Source organism: Chiloscyllium plagiosum, chromosome 18 (genome assembly GCF_004010195.1).
Source record: "Chiloscyllium plagiosum isolate BGI_BamShark_2017 chromosome 18, ASM401019v2, whole genome shotgun sequence".
NCBI classification, from domain to species: domain Eukaryota; kingdom Metazoa; phylum Chordata; class Chondrichthyes; order Orectolobiformes; family Hemiscylliidae; genus Chiloscyllium; species Chiloscyllium plagiosum.
In genome coordinates this window covers 67,657,884-67,676,937 of record NC_057727.1, presented here as the reverse complement: position 1 = coordinate 67,676,937, position 19,054 = coordinate 67,657,884, and the positions used below count along the sequence as shown (strand labels likewise).

General features: G+C 42.5%; 1 protein-coding gene across 2 annotated transcripts in view; it reads right to left on the bottom strand.

Annotated features, from left to right (window-relative positions):
• LOC122559158 (cullin-associated NEDD8-dissociated protein 1-like) overlaps positions 1 to 19,054 on the bottom strand; it is a 44,863-nt gene that overhangs the window by 22,260 nt on the left and 3,549 nt on the right. Inside the window, exons 2-7 of one of the 2 annotated variants that reach the window (XM_043708527.1) lie at positions 17,453 to 17,598; positions 14,742 to 14,896; positions 9,839 to 9,962; positions 4,916 to 5,172; positions 3,410 to 3,515; positions 663 to 811 (exon numbers count right to left, since the gene is read on the bottom strand). In XM_043708527.1, the coding sequence (XP_043564462.1) occupies positions 663 to 811; positions 3,410 to 3,515; positions 4,916 to 5,172; positions 9,839 to 9,962; positions 14,742 to 14,896; positions 17,453 to 17,598 (937 nt within the window). Of the gene's footprint in view, positions 1 to 662; positions 812 to 3,409; positions 3,516 to 4,915; positions 5,173 to 9,838; positions 9,963 to 14,741; positions 14,897 to 17,452; positions 17,601 to 19,054 lie in introns of both variants that reach the window. The other variant, XM_043708528.1, reaches the window with a different exon arrangement.

The following is a 19,054-nucleotide window of genomic DNA, read 5'->3' as shown; positions in this document are numbered from 1 at the left end:
AGTTCTGTATCCAAATGGCTAGTTCTCCCTGTATTCCATGAGATCTAACCTTGCTAATCAGTCTCCCATGGGGAACCTTGTCGAACGCCTTACTGAAGTCCATATAGATCACATCTACTGCTCTGCCATCAATCTTCTTTGTTACTTCTTCAAAAAACTCAATCAAGTTCGTGAGACATGATTTCCCACGCACAAAGCCATGTTGACCAGATATCCTAAATTAATCTAGCCCCATTTGCCAGCACTTGACCCATATCTCTATAAATTCTTCCTATTTATATACCCATCCAGATGTTTTTTAAATGTTATAATTGTACCAACCTCCAATCACTTCCTCTGGCAGCTCATTCCATACACGCACCATCTTCTGCATGAAAAAGTTGTCCCTTGGATCCTTTTAAATCTTTCCCCTCTCACCCTGAACCTATGCCCTCTAGTTCTGGACTCCCTCACCCCAGGGAAAAGACTTTGTCTATTTACCCTATCCATGCCCCTCAAGATTTTCTAAACCACTATAAAAGGTCACCCCTCAACCTCCGACGCTCCAAGGAAAACAGCCCCAGTCTATTCAGCTTCACCAGAGGGCTCAAATCCTCCAAACCAGCCAGTATATTTATCTCTGCAAGTTACAAAAAGCATGTCCAACATTTCAAGGCACTGACCTTGATCCTCTTCTTCATCGGTTTTGTCTGTTTCCATGGCGTCTTCATCATCCTCATCTTGGTCATAGTTGTAATTTGGATCATATGTGATATATTTGAGACACAGACCAATCATAGCAGGGATGTGAAGGGACATCTCCTTTGGACATCTTAAGAGTGAACACAAAAATTTAAACAACTAATTTTCACCAAGTACAAAGAATAAGACTGGCACAGCACTGCTGGATTGAGATTTAATTGTGCTGTCAGATTATCAAACTAGTGCTCCCTATTGACACTAACATGGTTTATTGTACAATGCCCAGTACATCCTATATCAGAATCCACCAGAGTTCAAAGTCAGGAGTTCAGAATTGATGACAGCAAGTTTTGACTGCACAATATCAAGGCAACATAAATCGAACATTAAACTGATGGTCAAGCCAAAAAGAGAGCAGAAGATCCCACACCTAACAGCTCATTAAAGTGAAGTCATCTCACAATGTGATTTATGCAACTCATGAATGTTCAAATTTTATAAAATTGAGTTACCAAGAGTAACATCAGACTTGAAAGGTAAACTGTTTTTATTTCCACAGATGCTGCCAGACCTACTGAGATTCTCCAGCACTCTCTTCTTTCAGATGTCAAGAATCCACAGTATTTTGCTTGTATTTTCAAAACTTAATGTCATGTTAGTAATTCCTCAGGTGAGGTGGTGGCTGGCTACCAGAATTAATAGAGGACAAAACATAGGAAAGTGCCAGTTGACCGATATAATAGATGTCAACATTTAATCTCCCATTGGGGTGAGCAGAACAAATCATATTTACACATCTTGTTTCCATGACCCTTCAATCATCTATCCAACAGGCCTGACGTAGGGACCTCTTGAAATCACTGCCCCTTTTACACACTTTCCACTGAGCATCAACTCTCAGGATGGAACTGGCAATCACGAGAATGAAAAACACGGAACCGATATCGCCCGTTTTATGCTACTACCCAAAGTCAAAATTATTGCGTGAAGAAATTTTACCTGCTTCGTTATGCATTTGTTGCATTTATTGTATTATGACTAATCGGCCTTGCCACTTGAAATTCTGAAGTAAAACCTGTTTGCTTCTATGATCATCCTTCCATGATGTTTTAAACAATTCAAATAACTTGCCCATAATTTGCACAGTTCTAACAAAGAAAGACTCAAAATTTCCAAATCTGACTTCAGCAAATTTGTGAATTGTACCTGGTCTAAAACCTCATCCTCAAAACAAGAGAATTCCATTATAACAATGAGCATCGTGCCTTCACGTATCTGTAAACAGGCACAGAGATGGGAATTCCAAGCTTCATTGAATGCCGAATGGATGAATATTTACATGGAACAAACTGGATATTCAAATTTCCTGGGACAATGTTCAGGAAAAGCACAGGATCTCTGGGAAAGTAATAAAGTTTCACGGCCACAGATTTGCATGCATGCATTAGACCTGGAGTGCCCCAAACCACCAGCTGAGCACTCTTCAAACATATCAATGGGAAAATCTGCACACCTTTGCTGTATTGCTGCCCCAGAGAGAAATCCACTGAAATATACAAGAGAACTATCCAAACACATTTCTTCACACACTCTCAGGATGGAACTGGCAAATCACGAGAATGAAATTGACATCGTTTCTTCAGTCTATGCTTTTAGATTTATTTTGGGGGTGGGGGAACAGAAAAAGAGGTGGGGTTTCAGTTGATTGTACTTCTTATTGTTCACTGCACAATCCAAGATGTCATAAGACTGGAAGCTTGCCAAGTGGAGAAGAGCAGTAGCATGGAATGGGATCATGATGGAACAAGTTCAGGGGACTGATACACATTTAATACAAATTCCTACAAGTATCAGAGAGGGGAAACAAAGCAACAGAATGAAACAATGTGATAATGTAGAATTTTGGCAGTAAAGGTTCATAGAATCAGAATCGTCAACATGGGGCGGCATGGTGGTTCAGTGAGCAGCGCTGCTACCTTCACAGTGCTAGGGTCCTGGGTTCAATTACACCCTCGGTCTGGAGTTTTCACAGTCGCCTTTCTCCCCCCTGTCTGCGTGGGTTTCCTCCAAGTGCTGTAGTTTCCTCCCATAGTCCAAAGATGTGCAGGATTTGTCATGCAAAATTGCCCAGAGTGTCGAGGGATGTGTAGACTAGGTGGATTAACCGTAGAAAATGCAGAGCTACAGGGCTCGGGTTTGGGTGGACTGCTCTTCAGAGGGTCAGTGTAGACTCAATGGGCCGACTGGCCTGCTTCCACACCATAGGGATTCTACATTATCCTTGGCAGCAAAGACAGAGGTCATAGAGGAAAGCAAACAAACCAACAGTTGTTCAACACACCGGACTGTTTCAGAACAATTGCAATGTTACCCTATTGTGAAGCACCAAATCTTAAGTTTGTAAAGGTTTCAGTGATCAACTACCTGTGTTCATTTTAAGATCCTATGCCAATATGGGCCCTGGTCAGTTTCATAGCACAGTATGTCTGTTGTAGTGCGCAATTCCTCCTCCCCTCACCCAATAAGATTTGGAACAAAAGGAGGAAAGATGCAGAAGCAAGTGAGAACTTAGAAACCAAAATGCAGGGTTGCTGCAAGGTGCTCAAGTACAGAACAACACTGATTTAAGAACAGGTCATTTAGCAGAACCAGGTACATCAATCCAAAGGGATTTGAGAAAGGAGAAGGAAGGGAATGGAAGCCGAATAAGCAACAGACAGGGGCATACCTTCTCACAAAGGATTCAAATGCCTGGAAGCAGTACTCCCGCAGCTCATCATCATCCACATTGCAGTATTTTACAACCAGGGGAATAATCTTCTCCAAATGTTCTCCTGAAAGACAACGCAGTATTTTCTGTTAGAAGTCAACCAGAGAGGAGGAAAATACTTCCAGCTATTTCGACATTGGTCATCTCTGGGGGCTACATCAAGCATCAGTACGATTCCTATCCATGATCAAAACAATTTTGATTCATAACTCTCCTCCTTACTCAAAAGAGACCCATTGGCCCAGATCATGTGGTTCCAATGGCAGTAAATGTTGAAACGTTTGCTACTATCAAAGACCGTAACAGAGCCAAGCCACTCACCATCCTGACTTGGAAATGTATCACTGTTCGGTGGGTCAAAATCCTGGAATTTTCTCCCTAATGGCATTGTGGGCCAACCCACAGCAGGTGAATTGCAGTGGTTCAAGGCTCACCAGCACCTTCTCAGGGCAACTCAGTATAGGCATTAAATGCTGGCTAGCCAGTGGCAGCCGCATTCTAGAGAGGAATTTAAAAAAAAACACAATTTCCCAACTACCAGCTTGCACCTAAATGCAGAAGTTGCAGTTTACACTAATGGAGCTCCATGGTCAGCCCACACACTGATAGTCAAGATGTACACATTTTTGTGAAGCAACCAAGTTACAGTTAGACAGAATCAGGATACTGATCAGCCATGGTCTAATGGAATGGTTTAATTGTATTCTTACATCCTTATAGGCAGCATGGGGTTAGAAGCAGAGTAGGGCTCTCTTGAACTTGTCCCAATCACTCCCAAGGCCGTACAACAGAAAAATCATCTCTACACACAGTTTCCAACAGTTCCCGGTCAGGTTAGGTGCACAATAAACCGCCTCCTCCTTTTTTCTCCCTTCACCAAACAGCCTCAATGGAGGCACATAAAATATAAACAAAATATGCAGAAGACAGCGCAAGCAGGCAGCATTTGTGCAGTGAGGAACAGAATTATCGCTTCATTCCATACAGCGAGTCACCAACCTGAATTGTCAGCTCTGCTTCTCTCTCTCCACAGTTGATGTCCAGGGTACATCCACCATTTTCTAGTTTTATTTCAGATTTCCAGCATCTGCAGTGTTCTGCTTTAGGTACAGCATTTGTGAGCAAGTGTAAAGCTTGCCCTCCACTATTCTAGTACATTTTCAGTTAAGTCAATCCATGATATAATCATTCTGTCCATTTGGATGACATTTAGGAAACACAGCAACATAGGAGCAAGAACAGGCCATTCAGCTCCTGGAATCTTCTCTGCCATTTTAGATCATGATTCATTATCTACCTCAAAGCCACACTATTCCATACTTGACAGCACCACATCACTTCTGTTAGCAGGAATGCAACCACTATTTTACTTTCATTCAAAAGTGTCAAACAACAGGGAAAAGGCTCATCAAGCTCTTCAATTTGCTGAAATAACAGAGGAAGGATTTAAAATCAGTTGCTCACCAACTCTGTGTCCTGCCTGCCGGCTGATGGCACCAGTGCATTGGATGTAAGTTCTGGTCATAGACGTAGATTCATTCTTTGACAATTCAACCAGGAGGTGATCCATTAGCTCAGAAAAGAGACACGTGCTGCAGCTCATGACCAGATGACCCAGAGCAATGATGGCTCTCTTACGAACAGCCAGCCTTGGACTAGACAGCTGAGGCAGCAGGCAGGTCAGGATTGAGGAGTGAAATGTGATCAGAGTCCCACCCAACCTGCAATGGGAAATGTGAAGGGACATTCAGAATACACAATCACCAGAGTTATCAGGATAGTCACCACATCTATTTAAATAAGTTCCCTCTGCCATACCCACAAAAGATATGATACCAAAACTTTGCATTTCCAGCTTCCTCACCTACCACCTTAGTGATACCTTCAGGAAGGCAAACCACTTCATGCAGCCAGTCATCCTGTGTGCTAACCTGCTTTAAATTGGCAGAAAGCAATCTTCCACCAATATCAACCCTGCCATATCCCACTGATGAAAGGTCAGTATGAACTTGAATAGGTATCTATTCTTCAAATTTCATTTAATCTGCTTACAGCATCCTTTCAGGCAATGCACTTTAAATAATTTGTTGACTGACTTTTACCAGCCCTTCCCACTCAACATTTCCTTTCTTCCACCTTAACCCTCCCTCAAAACTAAGGAGGGGAGGCTAACTCAATATCTATACTGCAAATGAACATGCTATACTAATATTAAGTACACTGGAGTTTTAATATTGTGCTTTCTGTGTATGCTAGGCTTAGCCTAGCTCCATAACATCTCAAAGACAATGTGCTGCACAGTCAGCTGTTACCTGCCACCTCAGACAGACATTGTGGTATCACACCCACTCCAGAAACTTAAGCACACTGTACAGCCTGTCATTCTAGAGAGTACTGAGGAGTGAGGCACGACTGAAGTTACCATCTTTTCGATGAGATGGTATGCCAAGACCCAGTCTGCTTTCATAGTGGATATAAGGGACATCTTGGCACCATTTTCAGAGCAAAAAGGTTCACCCCAATGCAGGTGAATTATAGAGTGCAGAAGAAAGACACTGCTTCTACCCTAATCAACACTTACTCTCAACTATCACTAGTCTCCTTCACATTTGTGTACCTTTGCTATGTGCAAAGTGGCCATCAGATTTTCAGTATTTCAAGTGATTGCAACATAGGAACAGGAATAGGCTATTCAGCCCCCACCATTCAACATCATCATGGCTGATGTGTGGCCCATTTCAATGTGCCTACCTTGGACCCATATCCCTTGGACAATAAAACTGGTCTCAGATTTAAATTTAACAACTTAATTAGCATCAACCACTTTTTGAGGAAGAGAGAGTTCCAAACATCTATTACTGTCTGTAGAACTGCTTTCTAACATCCCTCAAGTGCCTGGCGCTAATTCTCAGACTGTGTCCCCTGGATAGGATAGTTTATCCTTATCTACCCTGTCATTCCCTATTAATATCCCAAAGACCTTGATTAGATCACCGAGACTTAATTTGTCTGACCCTTCTTCATATCTTTATCCCTGAAGTCCAGGTATCATTCTTTAAACCTGCGTTGAACTCTCTCAAGGGCCAAGCATCCTTCCAAAGCTATAGTGCCCAGGTCTGTTCACAGTACTCTAAGTGGGGTCTAACTAAGGTTTTGCAGCATAATGCCTCCCAACACTCCAGACCTTTAGATATGAAGGCTAGCATTCCATTACCCTTCTTGATTATTTTCTGTACCTGTTTATGGCATTTTAAAATCCTGAACGCCCAAACCTTCGTGGGTCATCCACCTTTGCCTACTAAATTTAAAAATCCAGACTTATCCTTTTTTGGTCCGACATGATAACCTCACTTGCTTATATTAAAATTAATCTGCCACAACTTTGCCCATTCACTCAATCTATCAATAACCTGTTATAATGTTACAATCGTCACCACGGTCTACAATACAATGCAAATTGGTGTTGGCAGCAAATCTGAATATGGTACTTGACTTTTTATGCCATTATCCAAGTCATTAAAGAATATTACAAATAACTGAGGCCCCCACACAGATCCTTGTGGGAAATCATTACTGATGTCCTGCCACTTTGAGTACATACATATAACCCAACTATTTCCTGCCACTCAACCAATTTTCTATCCAAGTTAATTTGCCCTCAATTCCGATGGCTTCCACTTTAGCTAACTTTTTTGTGTGGGACTTTATGAAAACCCTTCTTGCAGATTGTCTCTGTGCTTGACAGTCATTCTCAAGCTATGAAAAGGAGCTCTATGAATTAAGTCCTTCCTTTAGCATCCTCACATAATATAGTGCAGTGCATCCTAAAAGGTTGCCTTCTGTGACCTTATTTTAAGGCATCAAAATGGTCAACCCCTCAGTGAGGGCTGAGCCCACAGGAGAGCTGCATAGATGTTCTAACTTGGTCAGAACTCCACGGTGGCCACTACTGCCTCAGCTTGCAACCCCAAAATTTCAGTTCACAACCACACTCAGAGTTCCAACACCAACTCTCGGAAGGCCTGATCTATGCACAGCAATAATGGCAGGAGCAGGCACCAAACTTTAGAGGGAAATCAGCTATGGGTGCGCGTTTGGGGAAGTGTAGGCAAGAGATACAAATGTAAAAAGAAGTGGGCTAACTGGGAGAGGATTAAAAGAACAGAATTTGTGCTTCCCTACTCATTCATCCAGTCATGAACTTGCTTTTCATTAGAGTGACTTCTAAATTTGTTAAAACTAAGGAGACAATCAGAAACAGAAATACACAGAGGTTAGAGGATGCTGGATTATTGAACCATTGCAGCTTTTAACAATGCCCTCTGGAAAGGGAACCTAAAATCCCCTACCTGATCTGATCGACAAATGCCTACAGACTCTCAGTGAGCGATTTGCTTGTCATGTGCTAAGAGAGCCAATCAGAAGGTAAAACTTAGTGTCATTAGAAGATGCTGTCATCAACTTCTCAGGGTAAACTTGCCAAACTGACTCAATTTTTGAGAATAAATAAAAGCAGCCCCGCACTTACCACCATTTTTCTTAGCACCAGCCAACATGGAAAACTTCTACCACTCCTGGGAGTGTGACCCGGACCACTGACTCTCAGAAGACGACTGGAAGAAGCCTTAACACTGACCCTCATGACATTTACCTGCAGTAGGGAGACCTCAGACTCCTTCACTAAACAGACTTAACTCAGCACAAACATACCAGAAATTCATCTGATCGAGGCAGAACTAGGGTCAAAAGGCCAAGCTCTCACATAAACACTGGCCCCTCTGTAACCACAAATCAGGCCTGTACAGTCTCTTGCGGTTGTAGGCTGGATAAGAAATCTGCACAAATCTCAGCTACACCCGTGTCCCCACCGTAGGATGTGGATACCACACTGACGAGGCATTTGCTACTAAGACAGTAGGATATGCTCATATATAGTGTTTTGGGGCTCACTGGAGCACAGTCTTCGTGATCTTCTGCTATACTTGATACTGGTGAAAACCGACTTCACTAACACTGCACAAACATACAGCGGGGAGGGGGGAAAGAGAGAAAGGGAGGGGGGGGGGGGTTGCATGCGCTTGTGGTTTAGTAGTAGTGTCCCTCTTTTTGAGCGAGGAGACCTGGGGTTTATATTCCACCTGCTCCAGAGTGTGCGTGTGCGTGTGCGTGTGCGTGTGCGTGTGCGTGTGCGTGTGCGTGTGCGTGTGCGTGTGCGATTACACATCCGAACAGGTTGATTAAAAAGCTAATCAGTGCATGCGTAGGCTTGAGTCATGCTTCCAGTTGTGTCTCCAAGAGGGCTCTGCACAAATGCAGCAGAAAAGTGAATAATTATTGTAACATTTATGCAGAGGCATTATGCATTTCAGCATCAGGAATACAGACCAACTAAAAACATTCAAATAAAAACCAAAGTCATCCTCTTGGGCCTTAAACCTTTGTTGCCACCCTGACCATGATCCATGGATTAACCAGATTGATTGCAATTTTGGCATCTTATTTAACCAAGCTGAGCATGCAACTTCAAATGCTCCGCCCCAAAACTGCCGACTTCTACCTCAGTTAAATTACTCATTTCCAATCCTGACTCCGCCCAAATCCTGCTGAAGCTCCAAGTTTTCCCCATATCACCACCAAAGCTCTTTCTCTACCTGCTCTCCTTTCAGTGGTGTCTTAAAACCTATCACTGTGACAAAACCTTTGGGCCATTTGTGCTAGTGCCTCCTTCTTTGGCTCACTGCTAATTTTTTTTTGTTGATTTTCTAAGTATTTGGGGCGCTTGTGTATCAACATTTCTGTGAAGCTTTGTCTAATATCAACCAACAGAGAATTTAACCCCAGGATCTCATTCAAAAGAATATTATCCCTGTTTGTACCATAGAATAAATTACTCCTAATAATACTACCATTGTGCTGCACTCCAGGATGTATTACAGGTACACAATCCTTTATCCGAAACACTCGGGACCAGCTGATTTTCAGAATTCGGAATAGGTGACAGTTCAATGGCGAAATTTTTAAAAATCTTACTGAAGAGCAGACTCACTGAGTAATGGGCCCTGAGACAGAACAGAGGCCTGCCAGTGCTGGGCCTCGCCAGCACCCCCAACATTGTATTGAGTGACACGCCACAAATGGATGTGGAGTTGGGTTAACTGTTTGCATGCCAAACAATCTTGTTAAATGAGAAAAACTTCACAAAAAAAAACCTTCTGATTTTGGAGCTTTTCGGATAAAGGACTGTCTTCTTGTACTTAGAACAATAGTACCAATGTACTAATATGGACACTGTTTTCCATATAACATCATGCCTGCATACAAATATAGCACAGTTGATTCTCCTTTGCTGTTAATGAGACTTGGACTTGATCATACCCTGTAGTTTACCTGCTTAGCATATCAGACAATATATCCAGGGCCTCCAGCTGGACAGAAACATCCTCTTGCTTTGCAATAGCACTCGTCAGACGTCCAGTAATCTTCTTACACACATTAGCCGACAGGGCCAAGCCTAGGACAATAGCAAATGTTTATAGTAACTACAGATATTACGTGTTTATTTATTTTGGCACTAATTAGATCTTCACTAAATGTTATGTTTTGTTTTCCCTGATCAACAAAAGGTCCAGAGAAGGTAAGAGGTTTATTTTTAGTCACATTAAGATTTTTATGCTAAAATCTCCCATTTCTCAGCAAAAAAAAAAGGTTAAAAAGGCGAGGATTCTCATCCAGTGATCCTGAACTGTCCAAGCCACAATTATCCTGAATCTTTAGTCAACCTAATTTAAAATATTCTGAGAACTCTTAGCATACTTAGGCTGCAGCAAAGCCTCGATCGGCAATGTACAGTCACCCTTTGTCTGTACTGTAGTCAGTCTAAAATATGAGCCTTTAGCCAAATCACTTGGCAAAAAGCCTTATTGCAATGGTCTCCAACCTTTTTAAGCACAAGACCACTTTTTGAATAAGCACAAGGCTAAGAAAATACTCACAATTGTTTAAATTGTGTTATGTAAATCTAAAACCAAGTATTCATAAGTTAGTCACGTTGTACTCTGCTCAAATGTCAGTGTGATACCTTGTGACCTTAGTTACTAGTGCCCTGAATTTTGGATTGTGGTTTGAGATGTTAGATACCATCCATCAAAGGGGTCTCTGTGAAGCTCATCCTATCTGCCCTCGAGAAGGTGGTGGTGAGCTGCCTTCTTGAACAGAGTTAAAAATCACAACACCAGGTTATAGTCCAACAGGTTTAACTGGAAGCACTAGCTTTCAGAGCACATCAATCACCTGATGAAGGAGCAGCGCGCCGAAAGCTAATGCTTCCAATTAAACCTGGTGGTGTGATTTTTTAAAACTTTGTACACCCCAGTCCAACATTGGCATCTCCAATGCTTGAACCGATGTTGACCCACAATACCATTGGGGAGGGCATTCCAGGATTTTGACCCAGTGATATTGAAGGAACAGCGATATATTTCCAAGTCAGGATGAGGAGTGGCTCGGAGTGGAACTTGCAGGCAGCAACTTATCTTCATCCTTCTAAGTGGAAATGGTCAGTTTTCAATGTGCTATCTAAGGAGCCTTGGTGAATTTCTGCAGTGCATCTTGTAGATGATACACACCACTGTGACTGAGCATTGTGGAGGGAGTGAATGATATGGATGTGGTGCCACTCAAAGCTTCAAACAAAGCAGCCTCTTGAGTGTTGTTGGAGCTGACTCCCATCCAAGCAAGTGGGGAGTATTTCATCATACTCCTGACTTGTGCCTTTTGGATGGTGAACAGGCTTTGGGGAGTTAGGAAGTGAATTGTTCACCATAGTATTCCTAGCCTCTGACCTGCTCTTGTAGCCACTATGTTTATGCGGCGAGTCCAGCCAGGTTTTGGTTAATGGCAACCCAAGATGTTGATAAAGGGAGGATTCAATGGCAAAAACATTGACTGTCAAGGCGTAGTGGCTAAATTGGCTCTTATTGGCTTTTGCATGGCACAAATGTTACTTGCCACTTGTCAGCCTAAGCCTGAATCTGTTGCATTTATAGACAATAGGTGCAGGAGTAGGCCAATCGGCCCTTCAAGCCAGCACCACCATTCATTATGATCATGGTTGATCATCCACAATCAGTATCCTGTTCCGGCCCTGTCCCCGTAACCCTTGATTCTACTATCTCTAACAGCTCCATCCATTTCTTTCTTGAAAGTATCCAGAGACTTGGCCTCCACAGCCTTCTGGGGCAGAGCATTCCACGCACTCACCACTCTCTTGGTGAAGAGGTTTCTCCTCAACTCTGTTTTAAGTGGCCTACTCATTTTTAAAACTGTGTCCTCTGGTTCGGGACACCCCCATCAGCAGAAACATGCTTCTGGCCTCCAGAGTGTCCAATCCTTTAATAATCTTATATGTCTCAATCAGATCCCCTCGCATCTGTCTAAACTCAAGTGTATACAAGCCCAGTCGCTCCAATCTTTTAACATATGATAGTCCCGCCATTCCAGGAATTGACCTCATGAACCTACGCTGCACTCCCTCAATAGCCAGAATGTCCTTCCTCAAATTTGAAGACCAAAACTGCACACAATACTCCAGGTGTGGTCTCACCAGGGCCCTGTACAGCTGCAGAAGAACCTCTTTGCTGCTATACTCAGTTCCTCTTGTTATGAAGGCCAGCATGCTATTAGCTTTCTTCACTGCCTGCTGTACCTGCATGCTTACTTTCATTGACTGATATACAAGGACATCTAGATCTTCTTGTACTTCCCCATTACTAGCTTGAGTCCATTTAGATAGTAATCTGCCTTCCTGCTCTTGCCACCAAGATGGATAACCACACATTTATCCACATTAAACTGCATCTGCCATGCATCCATTCACTCACCTAGCCTGTCCAAGTTATGCTGTATTCTCAATCTCCTCCTTACATTTCACCCTGCCACCCAGCTTTGTGTCATCAGCAAATTTGCTAATATTACTTTTAATACCTTCATCTATATCATTAATGTATATTGTAAACAGCTGTGGTCTCAGCACTGAACCTTGTGGTATCCCACTGGTCACCACCTGCCATTCTGAAAGGGAGCCGTTTATCGCTAGTCTTTGCTTCCTGTCAGTCAATTTTCAATCTAAGTCAATACCTTGCCCCCAATACATGTACATAGACTGTTGCAGGATCTGAGGCGTGGCAAATGGTGAACATTGTTCGCCAATGATTGGACATCCTCACTTCTGACCTTATGATGGAGGAAGGTCATTGACGAAGCAGCTGAAAATGGTTGGGCCTAGGACATGTCCCTAAAGAACTCCCACAGAGATGTCCTGGAGCAGAGATGACTGATCTCCAACAACCTCAACCATCAATGTGCCAAGTATTATTCCAACTAGCAGAGTTTGCCCCCTGATAACTCATCAATTCCAGTTCGCTGGCATCACTTAGCTCTGTGCTTATGTTGTTTGGCATGCAGGCAATCCTGTTGGTAGCTCCACCAGGTTGACAACTTGTTTTTAGATATGCCTGGTGCTGCTGCTCAAATGTCATCCTGTATTCTCCACAGAACCAGGGTTAATCCCCAAGTTGATAGTAATGGTTGGAGGGGGCATATGTCAGGCTAGGAGATGGAGTACAATTCTGCTACTGTTGATAGCCAACAATGCCTCCTGGATGCCTAGTCTTGACTTGTTAGATCTGTCTGAAGTCTGTCCCATTGAGCACAGCAATAGTGCTACACAACATGATGGAGGGTATTCTCAATGGGAATGCAGGACGTTGTCTCCACAAGGACTGTGAAATGGTCACTCTTAACTATATGATAAGGACAGACTACTCTAGCAGCTGGAGATGCATAAGGATGAGGTCAAGTATGTTTTGCTCTCATGACCAGACACAGACCCAGTCTGGCAGCTAAGTCCTTTATGATCTGACCAGCTTGATCAGTCGTGCTGCTGCTGCTGGAATGTTGCCAGGGCACCAAGAGCTCTTGGTGGTGGACACTGAAATCCCCCACCCAGAGTATATTTTACACCCTTGCCACTCTCGGTGCTTCCTCAAGAGCTGTTCGACACATAGGAAGACTGATCCATCAGCCGAGGAAGGACAGTACCTGATAATCAGCAGGACGTTTCCTTGCCCATGTTTAACCTGAAGCTTTGAGACTTCTTGGGGTCCAGAGTCAATGTTGAGAACTCCCAGGCAAACTCCCTCCTGACTATAAACCACTATATAGTCTTCCATTAAGTCAAGTTCACACTACAAAAACAACACATTTCTAAGGTCCATATACTATTCAGGTCTTCAGCAATAGGGTGTCTTTAAATTATAGTGATTTTTTTTTGATACCACAATTTACTTTTGAATCATATAATGCCAACGTGTGCTAGGATCCAAGGGGCCAAATTTAGAACTTGCTCATCAACAGTGAAAATAGGAAGCACTTCTTCCACACAAGGGGGCAACAGAAATCAAAAAGCTGAGACAATTACAGCCCTTAAAACGGAGATGATATGGGACCGGAAACAACAAATGTTGGCAATCACAGCGGGGTCATGCAACATCCATGGACAAAGAGCAAGCTAACGTTTCAACTTCAGATGACTCTCAGTTTCTGTAACTCTGAAGTTACCACACAAAGCTCGACAAAGTGGTGGCTCATGGGACAACATTGGGACTGAGCTGGCTAATTGTGTAATCAACATGAAAATAAAGGAAATCAGGTCACCCCCAAATTGGAGGCAATGGATGACTGAACCTGCAGAACAGTAAGGACCCAGGTTTAATTCAGGGTTTACCAGGCTAGCTGGCCTCAACAGTTAGAGCAGCTGGACATGACCCTCAGAGCTCAAACATTGATTGACGAACAACTCAATTCGTGTTGCTACACCCAAATGCGTACCACAAGCACGTGCATGTGGATGTACGATGCTCGGGCTTGTACTCATGGCCAAATAGCATGCTAGCACTCCTATCAAGGTTCACCCACTATAAAGGGTCATGCATGATACTGAAAATATTGATAACCATGAAACTAGAACTCAACAAAAAGGCAACATCACTATAGAGGAAGACAGCAAGCAGAAAAATAAGAAAACGTCATCCTCAAAACACTCGACAATTAGCTGCAGCTTGCTTGCACCAGACATTCACTTCCCAAATAGGTAACACTTCAGAAATTAGTCATACTCCTCACATGTATTGGTACAGATCTGCATACTTGGTATTTATTTGGCAGCAGGTGGCATGTTGAGTATAAACGGAGATTACATACGGAGATGACAAGGTACAAAGACCAATCTTACCACTAGAAGCAGGAGGCAGCTCTGCAATGACAGTCTTCAGGCCAATGCTGGATATGTCCCGGAGCTGCTCTTTATCAGACAGCATGTTCGTACATAATGTATCCACAATTGTCTCCACCTGGTACTCTTTCACCTTGCTGACCAATGGACCCAAGCTGAATAAGTAAACAAATAAAATACTGTGATCCTGGCATTTCAACATCATTACTATTGCCCATTCTCTACCTCTCCCTTTCTCACCCAACAATTCTGCATCACTGCAGTAAGCTGCAGAACATCCCTGTATCAACTCCATACAGCCCATCAGTTAAAGACCTTTCAGGTGAAGTGGTAGCTTTTTCAAACACTAAGGTTGATCAAGCATCTGGTGAAGGCAGTTGTTTTAATGGGGCATATTAACTGCTATATAGATTGGGATAAACAGACTAGCACATGCCAGATGAATTTCTGAAACATATGAACCAACAGGGGGCAGATGATAATAGATTTAGTAATGGTTGAATATTCAGATTTAGTTAGCAGTCCAATAGTGTAAGAAGGTTGACTTAATGATTGTAATAAGATTAAGTTCAATTTAGTGTTTGAAAAGTAGAAACATAGAATTGCCACTGAGATACTAGATTTAGGAATGCCTGATTTCAACTTGTTGCTCATATTCTCATACTTTCTCAGTTGACTAGTTAAGCCAATAACAAATCAGTTCGAGGTGTCTTAAAAAGTGCAAAACCAGTTTGCACCCAGAAATGGCTAAAAATCCTATTTGGCCCAAAAAAGCAGCCATGGACAGATATCGAAGTACGAGACAAAGTAAAAAGTAAGGCAGAAAGCAAAAATATATTTCAGCTCCTAGTAAGTGGGAAAGATGCAAAAGACAGTAACATATCAAAAAGAAATTTAGAGGAAATATCAACATGAAAATCTTTACACAATTACTGTAGAGAGAAAGAGAGGGGGCAGTCAGACGCAACACAGGCGTCTTAAGAACTAATAATGGTCGAGTTGTCAAAATGTCAAGGTTACTTTGCATCAACAGTTACAGCAGAGGAACAACTCAGCATGCCAGACAGTCCAAAGGAAATTATGCTTCAATATTTGTTCTCCATTCCTAAGTGCCTTTCAGAAGGCAGTAAGCCATCTTCTTGACTCTGCAGCAGGCCACGGACTGATTCCTGATGAAAGGCTTATGCCCGAAACGTCGATTCTCCTGCTCCTCGGATGCTGCCTGACCTGCTGTGCTTTCCCAGCAACACACTCTCAACTCCGGCATTTGCAGTCCTCACTTTCTCCTATAGGTAGATGAGCAATACTGTCAGGATAGGAGCCCGGACTCTAAGTAACAGTATAGGAATCGTAATACTGTCCCAACATGGGATATTATGTAGCTTGGTAGGAAAAAGGCAGGTTCCTGCACTTCAGCTGCTCATCCTTCCAGGTGGCACATGTTGTGGATTTTGAAGGTGCCATTAAGGAAACATAGTGAGTTCCTGCATTGCAGATTGTAGATGATGCAGTCTGCTACCATTGTGTCTTGATGGAAGTAGTAAAGCTTTAAAGATGGCGGATGGGGTGTCAATTATGCAGACCTTCGAGGGAGTGCAGTGTACACTGAACTCTCAGGAGTCGAGATTGTGCGGAGAGATCGCACAAATTAGGACCAAATTAGAATTGTAACCTGCCTGAAATAAAGGTTATGAGGTTCCATTGGGAAAATATGCAAGAAATTATAGGCAATAGTCAGGATAGACAAAGAAAAATTAATTCCAACGGTCAGGGTTAAAGTCGAAAAAGATAAGAACCATGTGTTGCACAAGCAAGATTAGGAAACAGTGCTACATACAAAGGACTACAGAAGAGTTTTTAAAAATTCATTCACGGGATGTAGGCACCATTAGCCAGGGCAGCATTTATTGCCCATCCCCAAGTTGTCCAGAGAGCAGTTGAAAGTCAACCATATTCTGTGGGTCTGGAGTCACACATGTAGCCAGACCAGGTAAGGATGGCAGTTTCCTTTGTTGACAATTAACTATCTGCCATAGTGGGATTCAAATGCAGGTCCCAAGAACATTATCTGGGTCTCCAGATTTCTAGTCTAACAATAACATGGTTAGGTCCATCACCTCCCCAGTTTTGGACTCTCTCTTCTACAAACATTTGGTCAACTGTCAGTTTTGAAACTAAAACCAATAAGATTTTTGTTAGCCAAAATTAAGGGATGTGGGGAAAAGTTGGTTATATAGAGTTACGTCACAGATCAGTCATATTCCCATTGAGCAGTGGAACAGGCTCAAAAGGAATTAAATGGCCTATTCCTATTCACTTGTGATTATATTCAAGGCAGGCCCTGACCTTGCACCATACCAAAACTAAGACAAAAGCAGATGATAGCTTTCAACAGGAGGAATAAGTTGACATGCAAATTACTATTTCTTGTTCTCCTGCATCACATTCACAGAGAGAAAACATATTGACACTTGTGGTACATCAGTGGGAAAACAACTTGACTCTCACAATAGCCTTGCCTTAGTTCCCTGCTGTACAGTCAACAATTGAATATCAACTCCCACCAACACTGGGTAGGCTGGAGGTGTAGGGTACATTGGAGAAAGCTACAAGTCACAGAAAGGTTGGTAAAGAGGAAGCAGGCTATAAAAGCAGAATCGCTAGCCTAAAACGGATCGACGTGCTGTCCAGCTTCAATCAGTATCACTTACCACTTCACGGCCAGGTTCTGCACCTCTCCATTCTTATCTTCGAGCAGCCTCAGCAACATTTTCACCACCTTCTTCTCACTGTCATCATCCAGCTTAATGGAGTCTTTCTGAAGCTCTACCATCAGGTCGTTGGTGGCCATAAACCTAGACAATAACAGACATTCACATTGATATCGAGGAAGAAAAAAAACAGACAAACTGCTATTACAAGTCACAAAGGAGGTGTAATAGGATAGCTCTTCCAAAGAAATTCCTGGGCTATGATAAATTGGATGGATTCTGCTGTGTGGCAAGATTGTATTAATCCCATTATTTCTGATTACAGAGAGAACCATATTATTCCAATTCATTTATAAAGCATAAAAGTGACCAAATTAAGAAACTGAAGAAAATCCTATAAGGTGCAAATTAGTGCCTTGAAAGGCCAACCTTGAACACCTTCTCCAAGAGCCTGTTGCTCTCTCAGCCTCCTGGACTATGCAGTAGGGAATGTGAAAAGCATCTCCGCAGCATAAACGATTTCCAGAAGTCCAGAAAGTACAACACTCCCATAGAAATGTCTATCCCCCTTAATTTCTGAATGTGAAAGTAAATTCTGAAGTCGATGAGCATTTATCAATAATGCACTCTCAGGACAATAGGCCCCAGAGCTCAAGAGCCATGGCTTTAAGGTAGACCTGCTTCAAAATATTATTATTGCACAACAACAATCTGGAATCAAATCCATGCTTGTTACGAAATTAGCCAGTAGAAAAACAACACTCAATATTCCACAACCACACATTCCTGTTGCTTTCGCATCAAAGCTATCAAAAATAAGTACAGACAGTACAGCTGTCCCTATTTAATATGTCCTCTTGTTCTTATTTTCATAAAATCCTATCAATAATTATTTGAGGTGATGGGCTGGGCAAAACTATATCATTGCGATCAGTTGGGTAGGAATCGGGATGCTGTGCTGGGTATATCCTGCAGTATGTATATATCACAAAGTAACTGTGTGCAAGCATGTTGGCACAATGAATTAGCTCGGTGTATTCAGCAGGCAGTAAGACAAAGGTATGCAATGGGAAGACTCAAAGTGAGCTTCAACCATAAACTGTGCTGGGAAGTTGGGTTGTTTACATTCAAGTACACCATTAATGGTGTGAAGTCTCAAGTTCACAGTCAGGAGCTTGCTCTTTACATTAGGGTCATTTGAATTGGGGACTCGGTCGGGAGACATCAATGCAGTCCAATGTTTACCTCCATAAACTCTCACTGAAGCCAGATCAGCTGTAAACTTGGTATATATGACAGCTTTTCTTGTTAAAGGAAAGTAAGTTTTGTCGTTACTTTTACCAAATTTGAGAAACAACTGAAGTTCTGCCAAGGTGGGATTTGAATTCACTTCAATTATTAGCCTCATTCGCTAGAACATCAGTCCAGTAATGACTAAATTATCACACTCATCAGGAGCAACATAAAGTCAAGTTTGTATTGACCTCTCATGAGGTTTTTACAAGCTTGGATGTGAGCAGAAAGCCCACTCTCACATTCAAATTGTTCCAGCCAATAATCTAATCTGGGGAGGGATGGGGAGGGAAGGGAGAGAGGGAAAGG